The 24232-nt window shown below is 38.1% G+C and overlaps 1 protein-coding gene across 12 annotated transcripts in view; it reads left to right on the top strand.

Annotated features, from left to right (window-relative positions):
- Positions 1-24232, top strand: part of PREX2 (phosphatidylinositol-3,4,5-trisphosphate dependent Rac exchange factor 2) — a 288229-nt gene that overhangs the window by 187125 nt on the left and 76872 nt on the right. For 10 of the 12 annotated variants that reach the window (XM_073794483.1, XM_073794482.1, XM_073794479.1 and 7 more), the window contains 4 exons: positions 1035-1252; positions 5377-5479; positions 8450-8593; positions 23181-23295. In XM_073794483.1, coding sequence (XP_073650584.1) covers positions 1035-1252; positions 5377-5479; positions 8450-8593; positions 23181-23295 — 580 coding nt within the window. Of the gene's footprint in view, positions 1-1034; positions 1253-5376; positions 5480-8449; positions 8594-15089; positions 15191-23180; positions 23296-24232 lie in introns of those variants that run through there. The other 2 variants (XM_073794486.1, XR_012327207.1) reach the window with 2 other exon arrangements.

The following is a 24232-nucleotide window of genomic DNA, read 5'->3' on the forward strand; positions in this document are numbered from 1 at the left end:
TCATTGCTGAGTAAAGGCAGCATGTTTATCTACGTTATACACTAATTATTGACAATGCTTCTTCATTTCAGGAGATTCTGAGCTCTCAAAATATTCAGTGCACTTTTGGGAGTACGATGATATTTACCTGTGCCGTTCCTCTAGTACAAGAGATTTCTCAGTGTACAGAATGTATGGCTTGGTGTTCGTGTTGTTTATGTAGTCTGTGTTACATCCAGCGCCCCAGAGAAGTGAACCTTTTCGGATCAGGTTCTCAGGGGCACAGCTGCTTTCCATTTGAAAAACCTGAGGTCCAGGACTGGTACTTCACAGGGTAAACATACCTTCAAAGTGGGTCAATCAAAAGTCCGGTTAATTGCAGAATAAGAATGCTAGTAAAAATCAATTTATGCTAGAACTGCAAATATTTTACCTATTTCAAAAAAATATATAGGAATTTATGAACTGGACCTGTTTATACCTTATGAAGTTGAATAGGTGACTTCAGGAGATACATTTGCATATTTAAGATATGCAGATTTGCATATTATTACAAGCAATTGGACATGATGCTCTTCCCCATGTGTGTTTCACATTAATATTTGAATAGGTCTAGTAGGTAATTTTTTAAAATTTAGTACTAATAATATTTTATTTCATTTACCAGCACAAACTGAAAAACTGGACTTTGAGTTTTCTTTAGGAAAGTGTCATGTACTAGTACAAATTGTGTTCCATCATGAAAAATAAAGTAAATAAAATAAAGGCTTATTGTATTGGGTTTTATAAAACAATTTAGTGATCGCAAAATAAAGTTACAATATCAGTTAAGAAAAATGAGCTTAATGTTTCTGACATTTTTGGGTGTTCAGTGTTTTCTAAAAGGCATACTTGCTCAAACGTATGTGCTCATGAATAGAGCTCAAATTCACATTCTTCCCATGGTGTGAGTTTAGGGAACGGATGAAATAACAGTGAATGCAAATGCTGAATGAATTGGTCTTATTCAACTATGACGTTTTCCAAAACTGCCTTTATGTTCTCCTGGATCACAGACAGTGAGACACAGCTCCGAAGAGACATGGTCTTCTGCCAGAGTCTTGTGGCCACAGTCTGTGCCTTCTCCGAGCAGCTCATGGCCGCCTTAAACCAGATGTTTGACAACAGCAAGGAAAATGAGATGGAGACTTGGGAAGCCAGCAGAAGGTGGCTGGACCAGATAGCGAATGCAGGAGTTCTTTTTCACTTTCAGTCACTTCTGTCACCAAACTTGGTAAGGAACCACAATGCCTCCCACTGGCTGTGTCAACTGGAACGTACATTGGGACCTATTCCCAATAAAACATGGTTCTTCGTTATTGTATCCACAGTCTTCCAGCTCCTTTAAAAGGATATGTTTTTCCATGGGCAAATATAACTTTAATAAGTATGTGGAAATATCTTTCCTGATTTTTATTCTCAATGGCTGCTAAAAGCTGAGAAAGCCTCCATCTGTTACCAATTCCTGTATCCCTAAGCACCGGCCGAGAAAGGTCAGCAGAGGAAAGAGTATCTGCTGCGGTTGCTTATTTGCAGTCCAGAAGGAAGAGTCTGCCATGAGACCCGAGCTCCCCCTGAGGTTGATGTTCTGGAACGTGCTCTTAGAAGAGCTCTGACAACTTGCATGCCATACTGTCTGACAATCTGGTTAGAATTTGCATGTGTTAAATGATTTTATTTCCTTCCTTTGTGTGCATGTTTTTCCTGTTAAATCTAAGAACATTGCCTTAATTACTGTAAAATATTCCGTGTTTATGCATCAGTTGTCCACAGCGGAGATGAAGAAAGCATCTCGGAATATTTGATAAAACTGTGGTGAACTTAGAGTTTTTTCACATATACTTCCTGTGGTTCTGATAGTTGTCATGATGTATAAAGGCAAATATGTTCAGTTTATTTAAACTTAAGGTGCGTGTTAAATATAATTTTGATTTGAAACATGAGACGGTATTTTATCTGTTAAAGTACACATAGAAAATGTAGCTACCAAGTAACATGGTTGAGTTTTTAAACGATTGTATATGAGTTTATACATCAAAATAATGTTTTTCTTCAATGGTATTGAGGACGGGAGGTAATTGCTGTACTGCACGGTCATAAAAAGTTCTGGAATGGTAAGGTAAGAAAGTCCATTCAGGTGAATGAAATTCAGAGAAACAGGATTAGATTCTTTTGAAAAGACTCTATACACTCCATGTGGGTGATGAATTTTTTATTTGGTTGCTAATATAACCAAATAAGAAAGATTTAATTAATGAAAACTTTGAAATAAGTCCCTTGAAAAGTGTTTAAAAACAAAATAAATACTAATTAATCATTGCCTATCAAATAAAAATTACGTAAGATAAGATGCACTCTTCCTAATACATGGTAGGCTTTAAGTATTTGTTGAACAAATTAATTAATGAATGAGGCTTCATTTCTATTCTTTTCTTAAAAACTGCCATTGTCTAGGCAAGTGCTGGTACATTTATTTGAAATCTCAAGGAATGGGGGAAAGTATTTGTAATTCATACATCTGGTAAGTGACATATCCAGACTATATAAAGAATCCTTAAAACTAAAGAATAAAAAGACATCTCGATTAAAAAGCAGGCAAAGGATTTTTTTTTTTTGGCGGTACACGGGCCTCTCACTGTTGTGGCCTCTCCCGTTGCGGAGCACAGGCTCCGGATGCGCAGGCTCAGCGGCCATGGCTCACGGGCCCAGCCGCTCCGCGGCATGTGGGATCTTCCCGGACCGGGAACCCGTGTCCCCTGCATCGGTAGGCGGACTCTCAACCACTGCGCCACCAGGGAAGCCCCAGGCAAAGGATTTGAATGGTCCTTTCTCCAGAGAAGATATAACATGGCCAAAAGCACATGAAAAGACGCTTAACATCATTAGCCATTGGGGATGTGTAACTCAAAACTACAGTGAGATACTATGTCACAGTGATGTGGACGGCTACAATCCAAAAGACAGACAGGCACAAGTGTTGGTGAGGATGTAGAGAAATTGTAACCCTCAGACACTGCTGGGGGGAATGGAAAATGGTGCAGCCATTTTGGAAAACATTTTGGCAGTTCCTCAAATTGTTAAATGTGGAATTCCCATATGACCCAGAAATTCTACTCCTAGGTAATATCCAAGAGAAAAGAAAACTTATATTCTAACAAAACTTGTACACAAATGTTCCTGGCAAGATTATTCATAATACCTAAAAAGTGGAAACAACCCAAATGTCCATGAGCTGTCTGATGAGTGGATAAACAAGTTGGGGTATATCCATACAATGAAATATTATTCAGCAGTAAAAAGGAGTGAGGTACTGATACATGCTACAACATGGATGAACCTTGGAAACATGTTAAGAGAAATAAACCAGTTACGAAAGGCCACGTATTATTTGATTACATTATTATGTAATAATAGGCAAACTTTAGAGACTGAAAATAGGCTAGTGGTTGCCTGGGGCTAAGGATTGGAGGAAGGTATGTGGAGGATGAATGCTAATGGGTACTGAGTTTCTTTTTTGGGGTGGTGAAAATATTCTAAAATCGGATGATGGTGATAGTTACACAACTCTGCATATATACTAAAAACCCCTGAGCTGTATACTTAAAATGGGTGAATTTTATGGTATGTGAATTATATCTCAAGAAAGCTGTTTTGTTGTTTTAAATAGGTCTTATGAAACCCTTAAGTTTATTTAAAGAATTGATTAAAAAAATTCAAAGGTAGTTAAAAAAAAAAGTCAAAGAAACTTGTAATGTTTCTGCCTTTGTAACAAGAGCGCTTAGGGCCTCCTAGAACTGTGAAGAGCTCCCTGGGAGCTGCAGGCACTGGCGGTCTGTGTGTTCCTGGGCTCTGAGCGCAGTCCTAGGTCCTTGGGTATGGGTTTAGCCACATCTGCAAGTTACAATCAGAGCACAACCTGTTTGGGACATTTCTTCCTGTGTGTATTCCTCTCAACTGGAAGAATGCTGGTTCTTTAGTCCTGTCCCTACAATTACAGGTTCATGGCATTTTTCTGCTGCTTCAAAGGACTTTAAAAAGTAACAGTCTTATAAACATTTATTCAGCACTTACTGTGTACCATCCATTATATTAAGTACCAAACTAAGGTACAAAGGTGATGATGCTATTAACCTTTTGGTGTCCATGTAGTCCTTCTTTGGGGTCTGAGGCTGCCTTAGTGGGTTTTTTCCCATACACAATGGAAATTCTTTACCATCTCCTTCACCCTCTACTCATGCTGCCCCCAAAATATGGCTATAAGCTTACAGCAACTTTTAAAATGCGGGTAAAGCATGTTAAAATTATTGTTAAAAAGGATCATTTGGGCTTCCCTGGTGGCACAGTGGTTGAGAGTCCGCCTGCTGATGCAGGGGACACGGGTTCGTGCCCCGGTCCGGGAAGATGCTACATGCTGCAGAGCAGCTGGGCCCGTGAGCCATGGCCGCTGAGCCTGCACGTCCGGAGCCTGTGCTCCGCAACGGGAGAGGCCACAATAGTGAGAGGCCCACGTACCGCAAAAAAAAAAAAAAAGGATCATTGACCTTCTTAAGGAAACAAATGTACCTTTGAAAGAAAAGTTGTGTATGATTAGGTTAATTATTCTTTCATGAGGAAATTAGTAAAAGACTTTAGATAGTGCACTGAACTGCTAATAGGAAGGCCAGATCCAATAATAGAAAGATGATGTCACTGAGATATGCAGTGAACTTGTTACCATGTCTGGGCCTTACCTGCCTCAGCTGTAAAATACGCTGTAGGAATGAAATGAATGATTAAAACAAATCAAATCTCATATTCACAAGATTCTAGATTTAAGGCCCCATAAAGGCAAGTGAAAATGATTCTTGTCCCCAGGCTCTTTGGAAGAAAAATCATTACATACATGCAAATTGCTTTTATCACAGTTTTCACAAATTGCAAATTGAATAATGCACAGGTTATCTTATCGTAAAGTACGATGACCATTATGTACTGGGCTTTTTAAGAAAACAATATTTTTGTCTTTCAGCTGTTATATTTGTCAGATTATAGAGATTTAGAGGCAAATAGCATTTTTTTGTGTGTACACATTTGTAACTAATAAACACAATCAATAGAACTAGAATCTAGCTACAAAATAGGCTGAAAAAACCATTTAGACAGCAGAGAAAAGATAAAACTACAAAAGAAACATAACTGAGGATTTGTTAATTTCATTTTAGGCAGTAAATTCTTAGATGTGTTGATAATTTGGTTTGTACTTAAATAAAACACAAGTGAACCTAGTTTTGATCTGGAGTTGTTACGTTGTATTATGTTATATTATGTTTTATCCCAAACAATCCTATCATATCATGTATTGCTTTTATTTCTTTCTAGACAGATGAACAAGCCATGCTAGAAGATACACTGGTTGCACTATTTGATTTGGAAAAGGTTTCTTTTTACTTTAAACCATCAGAAGAGGAACCACTGGTTGCAAGTAAGTAGTTAAATATTTCATGTACGTTTTGTAAAATTTCTTTGGCATCAGACGACAACATATGTCATAACTTTGATACGAATATATTTGATATGCAGTTTAAGTTTTGTATAAAATATTATATTTAGGGTAAAATAGTAATAACCAACTGGGGAAGTGATAGAAAGTATATATAAATTAAATTTACAGCTAATTTTATACTTTTGTTTTTAGCTATTAGTCTGACCTCTAAAACTTTTTCGGAGTGTGTGTGTCAAATATTGTGCTACTCAAGATTGCCTTTTCTTTCTTTTTTGTTATTGTGGTGAAATATACATACCATAAAATTTACCATTTAACCCATTTTCAGTGTACAGTTCAGTGGTATTAAGTTCATTCAGAATGTTGTGCATGGGGCTTCCCTGGTGGCGCAGTGGTTGAGAGTCCGCCTGCCGATCCAGCGAACACGGGTTCGTGCCCCGCTCCGGGAAGATCCCACATGCCGCGGAGCGGCTGGGCCCGTGAGCCATGGCCGCTGGGCCTGCACGTCCAGAGCCTGTGCTTTGCAGCGGGAGAGGCCACAACGGTGAGAGGCCCGTGTACCGAAAAAAAAAAAAAAAAAAAAAAAATGTTGTGCAGCCATTTCCACCATCCGTCTCCAGAACTTTTTCATCTTCCCAAACAGAAACTCCATACTCCTTAAACAATCACTACCCTCCCCCGCTTCTCCAATTCCTGGTAACTCCTCTTCCACTTTCTGGCTCTGAATTTGCTTACGCTACGTACCTCATATAAGTGGGATCACAGAACATTTGTCCTTTCTGCTGCTTTTTTCATGTCAAGACTTCTTTTAATAAAAGAACTGCCCTCACATTTCTGGCTATGTGGATAATCTCTGAGGCCAGCAAAACGTTCACTCAAATATATAATTATTACTTAGCAAAATTGATTGAGTTGGGTTTCCACTCCTTATCTTCAGTTGATCCTGTAGACAGTGTGTTAGCAAGCAATGAAAACAGTGTTTAAAGCCAAGAATATACAGAGACATTATAGTTGTTTGATCTGACAGTAATTGATAAAATTTATAATTTAATTCTGAAGAAGTAGACACATAGTCTACATTTTTGCCGCTTAAAAATGAAAATTAAAAATTATTTTATCCAAGTGTCAAAAAATTTAGTGTGGGGCTTCCCTGGTGGCACAGTGGTTGAGAGTCTGCCTGCCGATGCAGGGGACGTGGGTTCGTACCCCAGTCCGGGAAGATCCCACATGCCACGGAGTGGCTGGGCCTGTGAGCCATGGCCGCTGGGCCTGCGCGTCTGGAGCCTGTGCTCCGCAAAGGGAGAGGCCACAACAGTGAGAGGCCCACGTACTACAAAAAAAAAAAAAAAAAAAAATTTAGTGTGTACAAATATAATCACATTAACTATCTTGATTCATTTATTCATCCTGTACAATTTCCAAGATGGCAAAACCTATCTTGTTCATTGCTGTATATCTAGCACTCAAGAGATGCCTGGAACAAAAAGGCCAATATATTTTTTCAAGTAAATGAATGAACAAATATCAATTCAGTTTATACAGTGCATCAGGCAGAAAGGCTTTATGGTTATAAACGTAGAAGGATAAACAAACTTGCTGTGCAGAACGAAGAATAGAATTTCAACAGAACTTGGTTGTATCTAATGTTGCAAAGAAGTTACTTTATGAAATTGAATTGAAAGATTGAAAAGTATCCCTTTTCTTTAGCAATTGGCCATCATTAAACCTAACAAAGGCATTGTTTTAGAAGTATACATCCAGAGAAATAGCAACACCTAGGGCTTAATCTATAGTTTCTGCAAGTTATGATCATTTATCTACCATTTCAACATTGTCACAAATAGGTTTAAAATGTGTCTATCGATCCAAGAAATCTTCAGCAGTTTGTTATTTTTCTGTTTCTTGTTTGTTCATAAGTCTGAGGATCCCCTATGTATTATGGTAGAAGATCTAAACAGATATTTCAGGTCTGGGAAAGGTTTTTACTTATTTGCACATTTCCAATGTCTAGTACAATAAATAGGGACTCAATAAATATTCATTTAATCTGTTATCTAGAAATTATAATCATTTATTCATCAAAAATTTCTTAAGTGCCTACTTATGGCCAAGTGTTGGATACAATAGAGAACTAAACAGAGATAAATAATAAGTGAGATAAATAAGTTATTTTGATAATAAATTAGAAGATAATATGAATGCATGACAGGAAATAGAAAAAGAGCAAAGGTTGAAAATGAAGGGACAGGTAGGGCATTTTTGATCTGGTGCTCGGGGAATGGAACTTGCAAAACACGTGCTAATTGTGATAATGGTTGCTATGTGCTCAGTTTCTTGCACACTACTTCAGAAGTGTACCCCAAGGACTCATCTTGACTAAAATATGAATGAGGCAGCTGTCCTGGGAAATTGTGATTCCAAACCATGTGTAGCTAAACTTCTTATTTAGTTAAGTGAGACACCTGTTGTGTTAAAGTGTAACGCAGTTTTCTATTACAGAATTTTATATACAGTACAGTAATAAATCTGTTGCTTTAGCTAATGAGAACCTGATTTAATACTCTTTCACCAAATAGCACTGTCAGTATGCCAAACCTGAGCTTTAATACACGTGGGTACTTTTAATATATTAGTTTCTAGTAATTTTGGGGATTCTTTTTTTTTTTTTTTTTGGCGGTACGCGGGCCTCTCACTGCTGTGGCCTCTCCCGCCGTGGAGCACAGGCTCCGGACGCGCAGGCTCAGCGGCCATAGCTCACGGGCCCAGCCGCTCCGCGGCATGTGGGATCTTCCCGGACCGGGGCACGAACCCGTGTCCCCTGCATCGGCAGGTGGACTCTCAACCACTGCGCCACCAGGGAAGCCCCGGGATTCTTTTTAAAGCTTAACAAATGTACTAAATAAAATATCCTGATTTTAGGAAGTAATATAATATTAAATGTCATTTTAGATGTTCCTCTTACTTATCAAGCTGAAGGAAGCCGGCAAGCTCTGAAAGTTTACTTCTACATCGATAGTTATCATTTTGAACAACTGCCACTAAGGTTGAAAAACGGAGGAGGGTTTAAAATTCATCCTGTTCTTTTTGCACAAGGTAAACTGCTTTCTTTACTATACTTCATGTACTTAAATTATTTTATCTTTATCAATTTTTTAAAATGTACTTGTGACTATCCTTTTTGTTCATTAATTCAAAAATTTATTCATAGTACCTAGGTAATATGTTTACTGGTGGGAATGTTTGTTAAGGAAAGAATTTTGTATGGTTTAAATATTTATCAAATAGGATTGCAGCATTATTTATAGTGGAGAAATAAGGCATGAGTGGCTTAAATAAAGATAAATTAATTTGGCTTAAGTAAATTATGGTAGAACCATTAAAATTGGTTGGTTAAGATATTTTATGAGGTAGAAGAAGTTTGATGATATACCCACGCAGATTACAAAAAAGAATTTATATTATAGTGTCAATTATGTCATACATGTATGTATATACTTACATGTGTGTAAAATGTATCATTGGATGATTAAATTGATGATATTTTAATCTTTAAGTTTTTTTGCATTGTGTCAATTTTTTTGTCAGTAAAAATGTATTCCTTTCGTAGTAAAAAAATTGTTTTGGCAAATAAACAATGAGTGTTAACTACAGTAGAAGAAATTAAGAATAACATGAATAAGAAGATTCTTGCAGTGACGTGATCTCCCAGGGAAGGTCCTGGATCTTTTTTAGGATCTTTTTTAGGATCTTTTTTATTTCTGTGGTCACAGATGCTGCCAGAAAAGATAAGAAATTCAGATTATTGTGTAGTATCTTTTTGTGTATGATTTTTTTTTAATTCATGCTGTGATCAAGATTGTATCAATTTCTCTGAGTGGTACCACAGAACATTTCATTTTTTCTTTTGAGTTTTCAAGACTGCATTGGTATTGCTGTAGAATTTTTATATTCTAATAAAAAATGAGAAGAGTAGAGGAATCAAATCCATCTCAGTAACGGAAGAACAGAGAGGCATATGAAATCTAAATTCACTGCCAAGTGAAAATTCTGCTTTGTACCACATGCATGTTGTTATAATTCTAAAAGATAGATTACTCTTCCTTCAATTGCCATAGTTTAAAAATGACTACCTCAGATACTTGGCAAGAATACATTTAAGCAGAGAAAAATTTCAGCACAGAGATCTTAGGAGTTATTCGAAGGTATTTTCATTTATGTGATAGGGTCTATGTAGGTAATACAAGAATCTGCAATGAAAAGAAATAAAAAAGAAATTGAGCAAAAATAGACCTTTGGACTATGTTAGGAGAATAGTTTAGCCTAAAATATGTTAAAAGCCATTACAGAGATCAGTAGTTTTAGAAGAAAGGAAAGGCTGCTGGTCTGGAATATTAACTTTTATAGGGTTTAACCAGACCTTGCCCTTGTTAAAGGCTCTTCATTTCTTTTCCTTTATTTCTCTCTTTTAAAAAATTCTGTCTTTGAAATCATTACTGAGATGACAGATGGCATTAATCATCTTTTCTAAAAAAGTGATTACATTTGTGACACACCAACCATAAATAGCTGAATATTCATACCCAGCAGCCAGTGTGCATAGGGAAAAAATGATTTTGCAAGTAACCTCTATTTTATAACTGTGGCTAAAGCTAATTTAAAAACAATCCTGAAATATATATGATTTCATTGAGTACACTGTTGCTTTTACAGTGTAATGTAAAGAAAAACTCTAGCAAACATTAGGTTTTAGCATTCACACAGCAGTAAAATATGAAAAATGATTTGATGAGGCGACAGTGGAAACACTTCTGCAGTGGAGGTCACAGATAGGTAAAGAAGACTGGAAAATAGTCTGTCTCATTAAAAATCTGTCAGTGATAAGGTTGTTTATTTAAAGGAGTTGCAGAGGTTCCGCCGCATTCACAAAACTCCCATGAGGAATCATTAGTAACTCTGAGTTTTCATCAGCTTGAGAGAAGCACAGGAAATTCAGCCCTAGCTTGAGCGGCGATTACCATCTGGTATTTGAAAGTGGTGGTAAATGGGAGAGATTCCAAATGGAGTCTATTCCTGGGATGAACGTTTAATGGAAGGATTTTAGTTTTGTGGGTATGTGAGTCTTTGTTAGCAAATAATAAAGAGAAAAGTAGGTGAATTTGAAAATTTCCTGGGAAACGTATTAGACTCAGCGCTCCTAAGGTTGTCCGTGGTACCATGTACCTAGAACAAGAAGCAAATGTCCTGCCTTCTCGTTTTTTCTTGTCTGCATGGATCCTTGGGCAAAGGAGGGCACATGGATGAATGGGGCCCCCTGCAGAGTTGGGACCAACTAGTAAATCAGGAATTCCAGGGTTGGAGGCAAGCAGGGTAAACTTTTAGGGAACGTACGTTGCTAAAAACCAGAGCTGCTGGAGAAAAAGAGTCTAGGCAGACAAAATGGCAAAAAGGCAGATTTGCAAGGTTTGGACCACAGAAACAGCCAGACAGAAAAGTCAGCACAAAGCATAACCAAAATGCTAGAAGGTAAAGGTCACACTAAAGCAGTCTTCTAGAATTACTTCCTACAAGTCAGAGAATTAATCCTTTTAGGATCCCTGAGCCCTTGGTAAGATAAAGCAAGTAACCATAAACCGGGTGAAAATGGGAGTCCAAGGAAGATAGATATCCAGGGTCCCTGGCTTGCTTTCATGCTCTCTCAGTGGTTCTCAAGCTGGCTGTCCTTTAATCACCTTGGGAACGTGTTAGAAAATACCCATGCTTGGTTCCTTGGTTCCACGCTGAACCAATGAAGTCAGAATCTCTGGGAAGTGGGGCCCAGATACCAGTATATTTTACAAGCTTATCCACCAAGAGTGAGAAAGCACAGAGCTATGCGGATTATAAACCACTGTGCAGTTATCTAGTTAATCTGTGCTTAGTTACATTAATCCATTTCACAAGTGTTTGACACGTCTAGATTCTGGGGAGCCGGGGCAATGAGAACTGGGCCTTTTTGCTTCTGCGTTGTTAGCTCATTAGGACTTGGGCTACACCGAGAAGGAGATGTGATTTGGGTGGGACAGTTTTTTTTTAGCAGAGGCTGAAGATGCCCTGTAGAGCTGACAGCTGAGGGATGTCTTCTGGCAATCACAGCAGCTGGGCAAAGAGCCCTTCGTTTCTGAAAGGGGCTCTGAGTGGGTAGCTTTAGAGGATCTGCCATAGTCTGCATCTTGATCTATTCCTTTGTGTAGGGAGGGTGTCCTTCCTGACTGTGATGGGCCTCTGTTCCTGGGGGAATAATTTAGCAGCATATTAATATGCTGCTGCAGAGGGTCTTGGGGCTACGACAGATTCTCATTTTCCCTCTTATGCCATCCTTTGTACGGTAGCCTCGTTCTCAGCCTGAACCTCTGCTGGTCTTCGTGGCATGACTAAGACCTTCAGCCCCAAGAGGCCTGATTCCCTGGTGTCGCTATGTCCTTCTCAGGCCCGGATTGCTGCATGTGTCCATTTACCATCAAACTTGGGCGAGGGGGTACCAAGAGGGACCTGAGCGGATTACCTGAATGCCAGACATATTTCTTCTTATCCTCGTTATGTAACAGTAGCCCTACTGCCTTATGATGAGCAGGGTAGATTAGCCTGCCAAGATAGTGATTTCTTTTCTTGTTGGACGGTGCCTTGGCACAAGGAGACTCAGGTGTCTGGGTGTCAACCAGAGTTTACAGTTCAGTGGGGCCCCTTCTTTGTCTCCTAGGGAAAGTGTGCCCCTTTGGGGATCAGGACCCTTAAAACTGTGGAGCCAGAGTTTCAGGGATGGGAAGCACACATACCCCAAGTGAGCCACTGGAATTGATAAGTTTCCCAACACTGCCATAAAAATGACCACAAACTGGGTGGTTTAAAACAACAGAAATGTATTCTGTCATAGTTCTGGAGGCTAGAAGTCTGAAACCAAGATGTTCACAGGCCATGTCCCCTTGGCAGGCTCTAAGGAAGTATCTTTTCTTACCCCTTCTGGCGTCTGGTGGTTACCGGCATTCCTTGGCTTGTGGCAGCATAATTACAGTCTCTGCCTCTGTCTTCACATGGCCTTCTTCCCTCTGTGTGTCTGTCTCTGTGTCTCTGTCCAAATCTCCCTTTTCTTAAAAGGACAACAGTCATTGGATTCTGGCACACCCGAATCCAGTGTGACCTCATTTTAATTTGATTTCATCTGTAAGACCCTATATCAAAATTAGGTTACATTTGCAGCCACCGGGGGTTAGGACTTTGTCATATTTTTTTCAGGGATACAATTTAACCCTCCACAGATGCTAGCATGGCTATTTCTTCTTCTACCCTTGGTTCCTAGACCCGTGTATTCTACCTCTTTGGGACATGGCATCAGATAAAGGACTTTTTTTTAGTTATGTACTATGTCTTTAGTTATGTACTATGTCCTGGAATGTGGTGTCCCTTCCTTGTAAAGTGTTGTTAAGTACCTATTCCCTGAGTCTCTGGTGGTGATTTTCCTTAAACTAAATGGGATGTGCAACGCTGGTTCCTTCTCCACAAGCACATTCTTGGGGCTGTTTGGTTTCTTCACCCCCTATGCAAAAAGCTGGCACCCAAAACTGTTACTCCTAACTTTTACCTCTTTAAAAGATGTCTTTCTATTCTCAGAGAATAATTAAAATCACCCAGAAACTTGAGCATTTTCTATTTTTTAAACAAAAGGGAATATTTTGTTATAAACATTGTCAGTTTCTAAGTTACCTTCATTCATGTGGTTTTTTTTTTCCTGCAGAATCCTTCTTAAGATCCTTTAAAAGATGAATCCTTTAGTTTTCCATTTGGGTTTTGCACAGTGTTTATAAACAAAACATTAAATACCTTTTGAAAAGAGGAAGGAACAATTCCCAGAGTTGAGATTTCCTGAATGTTAAGAGTGGGTACATGAACCTGTGAACCCCCCTCTCTTTACAAAGCAGCACAGCCTTTTGCAATGTTGGTCACGGCAACATGGACAAAACTTGCCTTCCTCACAAACATTGCAACCAATTCTGAGGAATTGTGACCAATTGTGACCATTTCTGGAGATTTGTAACAGTGCGTATGTAGTGTCTTATTTAACCAATAAAGTACCATTGTTGCACTATCAGAAGAGGGTGTTAGTTGATTGAAACTATTCTTAAAATTGTTCCTCAGAGATTTCTGATTAATCCCTTTCTTGAAAAAGCCAGGAAATGCATTTTGAGTGAGTGGAAGTGAGGCTCATTTTCAGTCTTAGAATAATTTAATCTTTAATTTCTGCTAACATTCATTATGTTTTCCTTTTTTACGGACTATACCTACATTTAATGGAATGTTTTGCTTCTAAATTCAAAAGTAGTAGAAGTAAAACAAGCAAACAAATTTGAGTTGTATTTTAAATACTGCTTTCAATTAAGTGCTTTTAAATAAATTAAATATTTATTCAGTCAAATATGTCAATACTATTTTTAAGAAATATTATATGGATGAGAATTAAGAAAAGTAGACAAGAAAGTGCGAAAGAGGGGTCAAACTTTGAAGTTTGGACATTATTACATATTTAACTTTTTTTTTGCTGAGAATAGAAATTTAGTTTGGTAAAATGTCATTCTATTCTCTTTATTAAAAAAATAGCTATAAATAACCAAACTATTCACCTAAAAAAGGGAATGTTCTCCTTCTTCTACTTTGCCATGCACAGTTTACTTTTTAAATATAAAACTCATCTTTTTTTTAGTTCATTTCCCTAAAACCCTATACATGAGCCAGAAAATATTGCTGAGACTCTTCGCAACACTGTTAAACTCTTTTCTCATTTTTTTAAAAAAATTACATAATTGTGAATCTTAACTGGTGTTAATTTGAAAATATCATTAAGAAATATAAGGAAAATTTGTTTTTCTATTGTAACAAGCTTTTAGAGCAGGACTGGGCATTCTGGCCAAATAGAAACTAGATACCAGGGGTTTTCTTGTTCCCTCCCACTCCCAACCCCCTGCCTCTAGTTCCCCTGTTGCCCGTTCCTGGTGGTCACCTTCTAGTCTTTCTGACCTTAAATCACAAATTCAAGTGTCCTTGCATGGACCCTACTCTTAGATGCCCAAACTTCCTGTTTGGCTCAGCACAGTCAAGCGTCATCTATATCTCCTGTGGAAATTGAAGTAGATCATGCTGGGGGGCATTGGGCACCTTGCCTTGTACAGAAAATACATTCCATAAATGATAAGAATAGTCATGGGCTGTCTTAATCCTATTATTTAATTTAATTATTTCTCAAGAACCATAATTAGTAAGTGCTCTTATTTTCCATTTCACAAACAAGGAACCTGAGGATCTCAGATATTAATTAACATACCCAGGGTCACACTGAGTTACTAAGCAGTGAAAGTTGTGCTTTTACTCCAGTGCAAGGGCTTTCATTATTAGCTTTACAACTCAGAAGAGGAATTCACATTGAAGTATGACTGCTGATAGACTGAATCCTCCTGGAATATTGGCCTTTCGCAAATAACACTTGGTTAACTGAAGGGAATGTGGCATGTATTTAAGGATTGCTTTATCAGAAAGACTTCCTGTATTTCTTGTGTGTATTCAGGCCCAGAAGCTTGCTGAACCAGTTGTGAATATTCTAACGAAAGCAGAAATCATAAGGAATAAACAAATAATCCTTGAAAGAAGCCCACAAATTCGATTTTCTGTTCTAAAGCAAACGTAGGAAACTTTCTGTCTAATTTTCCACAAGTGCTTTGCTCAGTTATAAGCCAATAATGCCATTAAAAAAAATTAAATTTAGCAATACTCTAAAACTTCTGTCATTTCTTCAATGCTCTAGAAATCTGAATAGATAGAAAACACAACACAGCTAAAACTACTTAGCAGTGACTTTCCTGTTTTTGCCACCAAAATGGTGATGTTTTTATCAATTTGAGGAAACGTTATTAGTTTAGAGACTACTTACTGCATTTAGCAATTTTGAAAGATTATTCTTTTATCCATTTTGAAATAGTCTGCTGAAAATTGAGGCTCATTAATAGTAATAATTTCAAGGGGAAATAATTTACATTTCCAAATTGGATCCATCACCATTCCTGCCATTCCTGGCAACCTCTCAAAAGGAAATCTTGTATTTCTAGATACTTTCCTATAATTCATTTCCTCTCCAAAAGGTTAACAATACCACTGCATAAAGTTTAAAGGAAAAAGAAACAACCAAAAATGGTAGTTATGAAAGAAATATATATTACTCAAAAGACATTTAAAATTAATGGGAAGTTATATATGTGTTTGTGCTTATTTATTTTTAACTAAAGTAACTGACCATTGGAGTCAAAGCAGTATTCTAAGATTTCTCTTTATCTATACGTCTTTTTTTGTTTGTCATTGTTGCTTTTATTTATTTATTTTTTAACATCTTCATTGGAGTATAATTGCTTTACATTGTCGTGTTATTTGCTGCTATATAACAAAGTGAATCAGCTATACATATTATATCCTTATATCTCCTCCCTCTTGCGTCTCCCTCCCACCCTCCCTATCCCACCCCTCTAGATGGTCACAGAGCACTGAGCTGATCTCCCTGTGCTATTCGGCTGCTTCCCACTAGCTATCTGTTTTACATTTGTCCATGCCACTCTCTCACTTCGTCCCAGCTTACCCTTCCCCCTCCCCGTGTCCTAGAGTCCAGTATACATGTACCACATCTTCTTTATCCATTCATCTGTCGATGGACACTTAGGTTGCTTCCGTGTCCTCGCTATTGTAAATAGTGCTGCAGTGAACATTGTGGTACATGACTCTTTTGGGATTACGTTTTTTTCAGGGTATGTGCCCAGTAGTGGGATTGCTGAGTCATATGGTAGTTCTCTTTTTAGTTTTTTAAGGAACATCCATACTGTTCTCCATAATAGCTGTATCAATTTACATTCCCACCAAGAGTGCAAGAGGGTTCCCTTTCCTCCACACCCTCTCCAGCATTTATTGTTTGTAGATTTTTTGATGATGGCCATTCTGACTGGTGTGAGGTGATACCTCACTGTAGTTTTGATTTGCATTTCTCTAATGATTAGTGATGTTGAGCATCTTTCATGTGTTTGTTGGCAATCAGTATATCTTCTTTGGAGAAATGTCTGTTTAGGTCTTCTGCCCATTTTTGGATTGGGTTGTTTGTTTTTTTGATATTGAGCTGCATGAGCTGCTTCTTTATTTTGGAGATTAATCCCTTGTCAGTTGCTTCGTTTGCAAATATTTTCTCCCATTTTGAGGGTTGTCTTTTCGTCTTATTTATGGTTTCCTTTGCTGTGCAAAAACTTTTAAGTTTCATTAGGTAGCATTTGTTTATTTTCTTTTTTATTTCCATTTCACTAGGAGGTGGCTCAAAAAGGATCTTGCTATGATTTATGGCATAGAGTGTTCGGCCTATGTTTTCCTCTGAGAGTTTTATAGTGTCTGGCATTACATTTAGGTCTTTAATCCATTTTGAGTACATTTTTGTGTTAGGGAATGTTCTAATTTCATTCTTTTACATATAGCTGTCCACTTTTCCCAGCACCAGTTATTGAAGAGGCTGTCTTTTCTCCATTGTATGTACTTGCCTCTTTTATCAAAGGTAAGGTGACCATATGTGCCTGGGTTTATCTCTGGGCTTTCTATCCTGTTCCACTGATCTATATTTCTGTTTTTGTGCCAGTACCATACTGTCTTGATTACTGTAGCTTTGTAGTATAGTCTGAAGTCAGGGAGCCTGATTCCTCCAGCTCCGATTTTCTTTCTCAAGATTGCTTTGGCTATTTTGGGTCTTTTCTGTTTCCATACAAATTATGAAATATTTTGTTTTAGTTCTCTGAAAAATGCCATTGGTAGTTTGATAGGGATTGTATTGAATCTGTAGATTGCTTTGGGTAGTATAGTCATTTTTCACAATGTTGTTTCTTCCAATCCATGTACATGGTATATCTCTCCATCTATTTGTATCATCTTTAATTTCTTTCATCAGTATCTTATAGCTCTTTGCAGCCAGATCTTTTGTCTGCTTAAGTAGTTTATTCCTAGGTATTTTATTCTTTTTGTTGCAGTGGTAAATGGGAGTGTTTCCTTAATTTCTCTTTCAGATGTTTCATCATTAGTGTATAGGAATGCTAGAGATTTCTATGCAATAATTTTGTATCCTGCTAGTTTACCACATTCATTGATTACCTCTAGTGGTTTTATGGTAGCATCTTTAGGATTCTCTATATATAGTATCACGTCATCTGCAAACAGTGACAATTTACTTCTTGTTTTCCGATTTGGACTCCTTTTATTTCTTTTTCATCTCTGGTTTCTGTGGCTAAAACTTCCAGAACTATGTGGAATAATAGTGGTGAGAGTGGGCAACCTTGTCTTGTTCCTGATCTTAGTGGAAATGGTTTCAGTTTTTCACCATTGAGAACGATGTTGGCTGTGGGTTTGTCATATATGGCCTTTATTATGTTGAGGTAAGTTCCCTCTATGCCTACTTTCTGGAGGGTTTTTATCATAAATGGGTGTTCAATTTTGTTAAAATCTTTTTCTGCATCTATTGAGATGATCATATGGTTTTTCTCCTTCAGTTTGTTAATATGGTGTATCACATTGAGTTATTTGCATATACTGAAGAATCCTTGCATTCCTGGGATAAACCCCACTTGATCATGGTGTATGATGCTTTCAATGTGCTGTTGGGTTCTGTTTGCTAGTATTTTGTTGCAGATTTTTGCATCTATGTTCATCAGTGATATTGGCCTGCAGTTTTCTTTCTTTGTGACATCTTTGTCTGCTTTTGGTATCAGGGTGATGGTGGCCTTGTAGAATGAGTTTGGGAGTGTTCCTCCCTCTGCTATATTTTGGAAGAGTTTGAGAAGGTTAGGTGTTAGCTCTTCTCTACATGTTTGATAGAATTCGCCTGTGAAGCCATCTGGTCCTGGGCTTTTGTTTGTTGGAAGATTTTTAATCACAGTTTCAATTTCAGTGCTTGTAATTGGCCTGTTTATATTTTCTGTTTCTTCCAGGTTCAGTCTCGGAAGCTTGTGCTTTTCTAAGAATTTGTCCATTTCTTCCATGTTGTCCATTTTATTGGCACAGAGTTGCTTGTAGTAATCTCTCATGATCCTTTGTATTTCTGCAGTGTCAGTTGTAACTTCTCCTTTTTCATTTCTAATTCTATTGATTTGAGTCTTCCCCCTTTTTTCTTGATGGCTCTGGCTAATAGTTTATCAATTTTGTTTATCTTCTCAAAGAACCAGCTTTTAGTTTTATTGATCTTTGCTATTGTTTCCTTCAATTATTTTTCATTTATTTCTGCTCTGATCTTTATTATTTCTTTTCTTCTGCTAACTTTGGGGTTTTTTGTTCTTCTTTCTCTAATTGCTTTAGGTGTAAGGTTAGGTTATTTATTTGAGATGTTTCTTGTTTCTTGAGGTAGGATTGTATTGCTATAAACTTCCCTCTTAGAACTACTTTTGCTGCATCCCATAGGGTTTGGGCCTTCGTGTTTTCATTGTCATTTGTCTGTAGGTATTTTCTGATTTCTTCAGTCATCTCTTGGTTATTTAGTAGTGCATTGTTTAGCCTCCATGGGTTTGTACTTTGTACAGTTTTTTTTTCCTGTAATTGATATCCAGTCTCATAGCATTGTGGTCGGAAAAGATACTTGATATGATTTCAATTTTCTTAGATTTACCAAGGCTTGATTTGTGACCCAAGATATGATCTATCGTGGAGAATGTTCCATGAGCACTTGAGAAGAAAGTATATTCTGTTGTTTTTCGATGGAACGTCCTATAAATATCAGTTAAGTCCATCTTGTTTAATGTGTCATTTAAAGCTTCTTTTTCCTTATTTATTTTCATTTTGGATGATGTGTCCATGGGTGAAAGTGGGGTGTTAAAGTCCCCTACTATGATTGTGTTACTTTGATTTCCCCTTTTGTGGCTGTTAGCATATGCCTTAAGTACTGGGGTGCTCCTATGTTGGGTGCATAAATATTTACAATTGTTACATCTTCTTCTTGGATTGATCCCTTGATCATTATGTAGTGTCCTTCTTTGTCTCTTGTAATAGTCTTTATTTTAAAGTCTGTTTTGTCTGATATGAGAATTGCTACTCCAGCTTTCTTCTGATTTTCATTTGCATGGAATATCTTTTTCCATCCCCTCACTGTCAGTCTGTATATATGGGTCTTGTTTTTGTATCCATTCAGCCAGTCTGTGTCTTTTGGTTGGAGCATTTAATCTATTTACAGTTAAGGTAATTATTGATATGCATGTTTCTATTACCTTTTTCTTCATTGTTTTGGGTTTGTTATTGCAGGTCTTTTCCTTCTCTTGGGTTTCCTGCCTAGAGAAGTTCCTTTAGAATTTGTTTTAAAGCCAGTTTGGTGGTGCTGAATTCTCTTAGCTTTTGCTTGTCTGTAAAGATTTTAATTTCTCTGTCAAATCTGAATGAGATCCTTGCTGGGTAGAGTAACCTTGGTTGTAGGTTTTTCCCTTTCATCACTTTAAATATGTCCTGCCACTCCATTTTGGCTTGCAGAGTTTCTGCTGAAAGATCAGCTGTTAACCTTATAGGGATTCCCTTGTATATTATTTGTTGTTTTCCCCTTGCTGCTTTTAATATTTTTTCTTTATATTTAATTTTTGATTGTTTGATTAATATGTGTCTTGGCATGTTTCTCCTTGGATTTATCCTGTACAGAACTCTCTGCGCTTCCTGGACTTGATTGACAATTTTTTTTCCCATATTAGGGAAGTTTTCAACTATAATCTCTTGAAATATTTTCTCAGTCCCTTTCTTTTTCTCTTCTTCTGGGGCTCCTATAATTCCAATGGTGGTGCATTTAATGTTGTCCCAGAGGTCTCTGAGACTGTCCTCAATTGTTTTCATTCTTTTTTCTTTATTCTGCTCTGTGTTAATTATTTCCACTGTTTTATCTTCCAGGTCACTTATCCGTTTTTCTGCCTCAGTTATTCTGTTATTGATACCTTCTAGAGAATTTTTAATTTCATTTGTTGTGTTGTGTATCATTGTTTGTTTGCTCTTTAGTTCTTCTAGGTCCTTGTTGAACGTTTCTTGTATTTTCTGCATTCTATTTCCAAGATTTTGGATCATTTTCTTATCATTACTCTTAATTCTTTTTCAGGTAGACTGCCTATTTCCTCTTCATTTGTTTGGTCTGGTGGGGTTTTTTTACCTTGATCCTTCATCTGCTGCATATTTCTCTGTCTTCTCATTTTGCCAACTTACTGTATTTGGGGTCTCCTTTTTGCAGACTGCAGGTTCATACTTCTGGTTTTTTTGGTGTCTGCCCACCATGGGTAAGGTTGGTTCAATGGGTTGTGTGGGCTTCCTGGTACCTGTGTTCTAGTGGATAAGGCTGTATCTTGTCTTTCTGGTGGGTAGGACCGCATCCAGTGGTGTGTTTTGGGGTGTCTGTGACCTTATGGTGATTGTAGGCAGCCTCTCTTCTATGGGTGAGGTTGTGTTCCTGTCTTGCTAGTTGTTTGGCATGGGATGTCCAGCACTTGAGCTTGTTGGTCATTGAGTGGAGCTGGGCCTTAGTGTTGAGACAGAGTTCTCTGGGCAAGTTCTCGCTGATTGATATTACATGGGTCCGGAAGTTCTCTGGTGGACCAATGTTCTGAACTCGGCTCTCCCACCTCAGAGGCTCAGGCCTGACACCCAGGCAGAGCACCAAGATCCTGTCAGCTACAAAGCTCAGAAGAAAAGGGAGAAAAAAAAGAAAGGAAAAAAATTAATAAAATAAAGTTATTACAATAAAATTTTTTTTAAATTATGAAAATAAAAAGTAATAAAAAATAGAAAGTAAAAATAAAAAAGGAGAGCAACCAAACCAATAAACAAATCAACCAATGATAATAAGCATTAAAAACTAAACTAAAATAAACATATAAATCAGAAAGTAGTCACGTACAGCAAACTCCCAGTCTACAGGTGCTCCCAAAGTCCACCGCCTCAATTTTTGGATAATTCATTGTCGTTGTTCAGGTATTCCACAGATGCAGGGTACCTCAAGTTGACTGTGGGGATTTAATCCGCTGCTCCTGAGCTTGCGCAGAGAAATTTCCCTTTCTCTTCTTTGTTCGCACAGCTCCTGGGGTTCAGCCTTGGATTTGGGTTCGCCTCTGCACGTAGGTCGCTTGAGGCATCTGTTCTTCGCCCAGACAGGACAGGGTTAGAGGAGCAGCTGTTTAGGGGGCTCTGGCTGTCTCAGGCTGGGGGGACAGAGGGGTATGGAATGAGGGGCAAGCCTGTGGCAGCAGAGGCCAGCTTGACATTGCACCAGCCTGAGGCACCATGTGTTCTCCCGGGGAAGTTGTCCCTGGATCACAGGACCCTGGCAGCGGCGGGCTGCACAGGCTCCCGGGGGGGGGGAGGTGTGGAGAGTGACCTGTGCTTGCACACAGGCTTCTTGGTGGCGGCAGCAGCAGCCTTAGCATCTCATGCCCGCCTCTGGGGTCTGCACTGATAGCCGTGGCTCACACCCATCTCTGGAGCTCATTTAGACGGTGCTCTGAATCTCCTCTCCTTGCGCACCCCAAAACAATGGTCTCTTGCCTCTTAGGCAGTTCCAGACTTTTTCCCAGACTCCCTCCCGGCTAGCTGTGGTGCACTAGCCCCCTTCAGGCTGTGTTCACGCAGCCAACCCCAGCCCTCTCCCTGTGATCCGACCTCCGAAGCCTGAGCCTCAGCTCCCAGCCCCGCCCGCCCCGGCAGGTGAGCAGACAAGCCTCTTGGGCTGGTGAGTGCTGGTCGGCACCGATCCTCTGTGCGGGAATCTCTCCGCTTTGCCCTGTGCACCGCTGTTGCTGCGTTCTCCGTGGCTCCGAAGCTTCCCCCCCCGCGCCACCCGCAGTCTCGTCTCCGCCCGCGAAGGGACTTCCTAGTGTGTCAAAGCTTTTCCTCCTTCACAGCTCCCTCCCAGAGGTGCAGGTCCCATCCCTATTCTTTTCTCTCTGTTTTTTCTTTTTTCTTTCACCCTTCGCAGGTGCGTGGGGAGTTTGTTGCCTTTGGGGAAGTCTGAGGTCTTCTGCCAGCGTTCCGTAGGTGTTCTGTAGGAGTTGTTCCACATATAGACATATTTCTGATGTATTTGTGGAGAGGTAGGCGATCTCCACGTCTTACTCCGCCGCCATCTTGAAGGTCCTCCTCCTTTATCTATACTTCTTATTTCATAATCTAATTGCCACTGCAAGAGAATATGAATATGCATGGAGAGTGACAAATTCAATTTTTTTACTGTTATGTATGTTAATACATATTTCTGCCTCTCATTCATGTCCATATATATGTATATGTTGCATTTATATATGTGTATATATATATATTTGTGTGTTTATATATGTATAAATAATATATATGAAGTTTGAGTTTAGCTTCGCAAAGAACATATACAAAATTTTTAAAAGAATAGAAGACAGTGTAAGTTAGAAATTACCTTTACCTACTTAACAGAGATAATTACCAAGTGTTTGATATTTATTTTGAGCAGAAAAATGATTTTTATTTATATTTAGACTGGTTAAAGCTTGTTTCTTGCATATGTGGTCATATTTGGTGGTATTTAATACATTTACTAATAATAAGATTACACTAACTGTGGAGAAATTGTGTTATAAAATCACGTGAAAAGTACATTTACTTGTTTTCACAGCACTGGAGAGCATGGAAGGATATTATTATAGAGACAATGTTTTGGTGGAAGAATTTCAAGCCCAAATAAATGCAGCCTCCCTGGAAAAGGTCAAACAGTACAATCAGAAGCTCAGGTATGTCATTGTTCAATTAACAGAAGAGTTTCCAGTTTGTTTTTGTTTTTGAGTTTCCAGTTTTAACAAGAGCAGATGAATAAAGCTTTTGATGTTATTCGTTGTGTTAGATGATTGATGATGATATTTCTTTTGATATAAAGTTCTCTTATTTAGGGTTTAATGTTTCAGATATTCGAAGGGGTACACTTTTTGCAAATAAAGTAGAAAAGAATTTTAAACTTTTCATGCTGTTGTCTTAATTTCTGAGAAGATCAAGAGATTAATTATTTCGTAGACCATTTCCAAGAAAAAAAAGCATTGCTTTATAGTGCTGTCTCCTAGGAGGTTCAGTGGATTAAAGGAAAAATAGGTTCCTTTATGTACCATTAAACAGCTGGCACCCTGACACCAAGAGATGAATATGTTTAACATGGAAAATATGATTAAAAAAGGTACTACTTGATATTGGAAAAAGTATCTACTTTCAGATAATATTACATTTTATTGTTTTTTCCTCTAAAAATAATCTTGCTGGTATTATGATCAATGGCAGGGAAAAATTAACCACAGTAAATGAAAGGGAAATGTATTATAATTTAGAAGCTTCAATTTTTAACCAATTATTAGCATATATAGTTCCCTTTTATAAGTTACTGTGTTAACAGGTCACCTTTTAAAATTACTAACCGATTATGGCTTTTATTTTTAAAAGAAAAATACATTTGTTCTACCGTAGGCCTTAGTAACTCAAAAATACTGTTGTGATTTTTTTTTTTTTTTGATTTTGTCTACGATATGGCTAAACCGTGAAGATAAATTAACTCCTAAAATTCCTGGTGTGTGGAGGTGTTGGTTCTTGTGATTACCACCAGGTTGGCTTTTTTTCACTTTGAATGCATTACCCCCTTACCCTTGCCTCACACAAACCTGTCCCTTTTCCTAGGTTCTTTATTTC

The sequence above is a fragment of the Tursiops truncatus genome, chromosome 17 (assembly GCF_011762595.2).
Source record: "Tursiops truncatus isolate mTurTru1 chromosome 17, mTurTru1.mat.Y, whole genome shotgun sequence".
Taxonomy (NCBI): Eukaryota; Metazoa; Chordata; class Mammalia; order Artiodactyla; family Delphinidae; genus Tursiops; species Tursiops truncatus.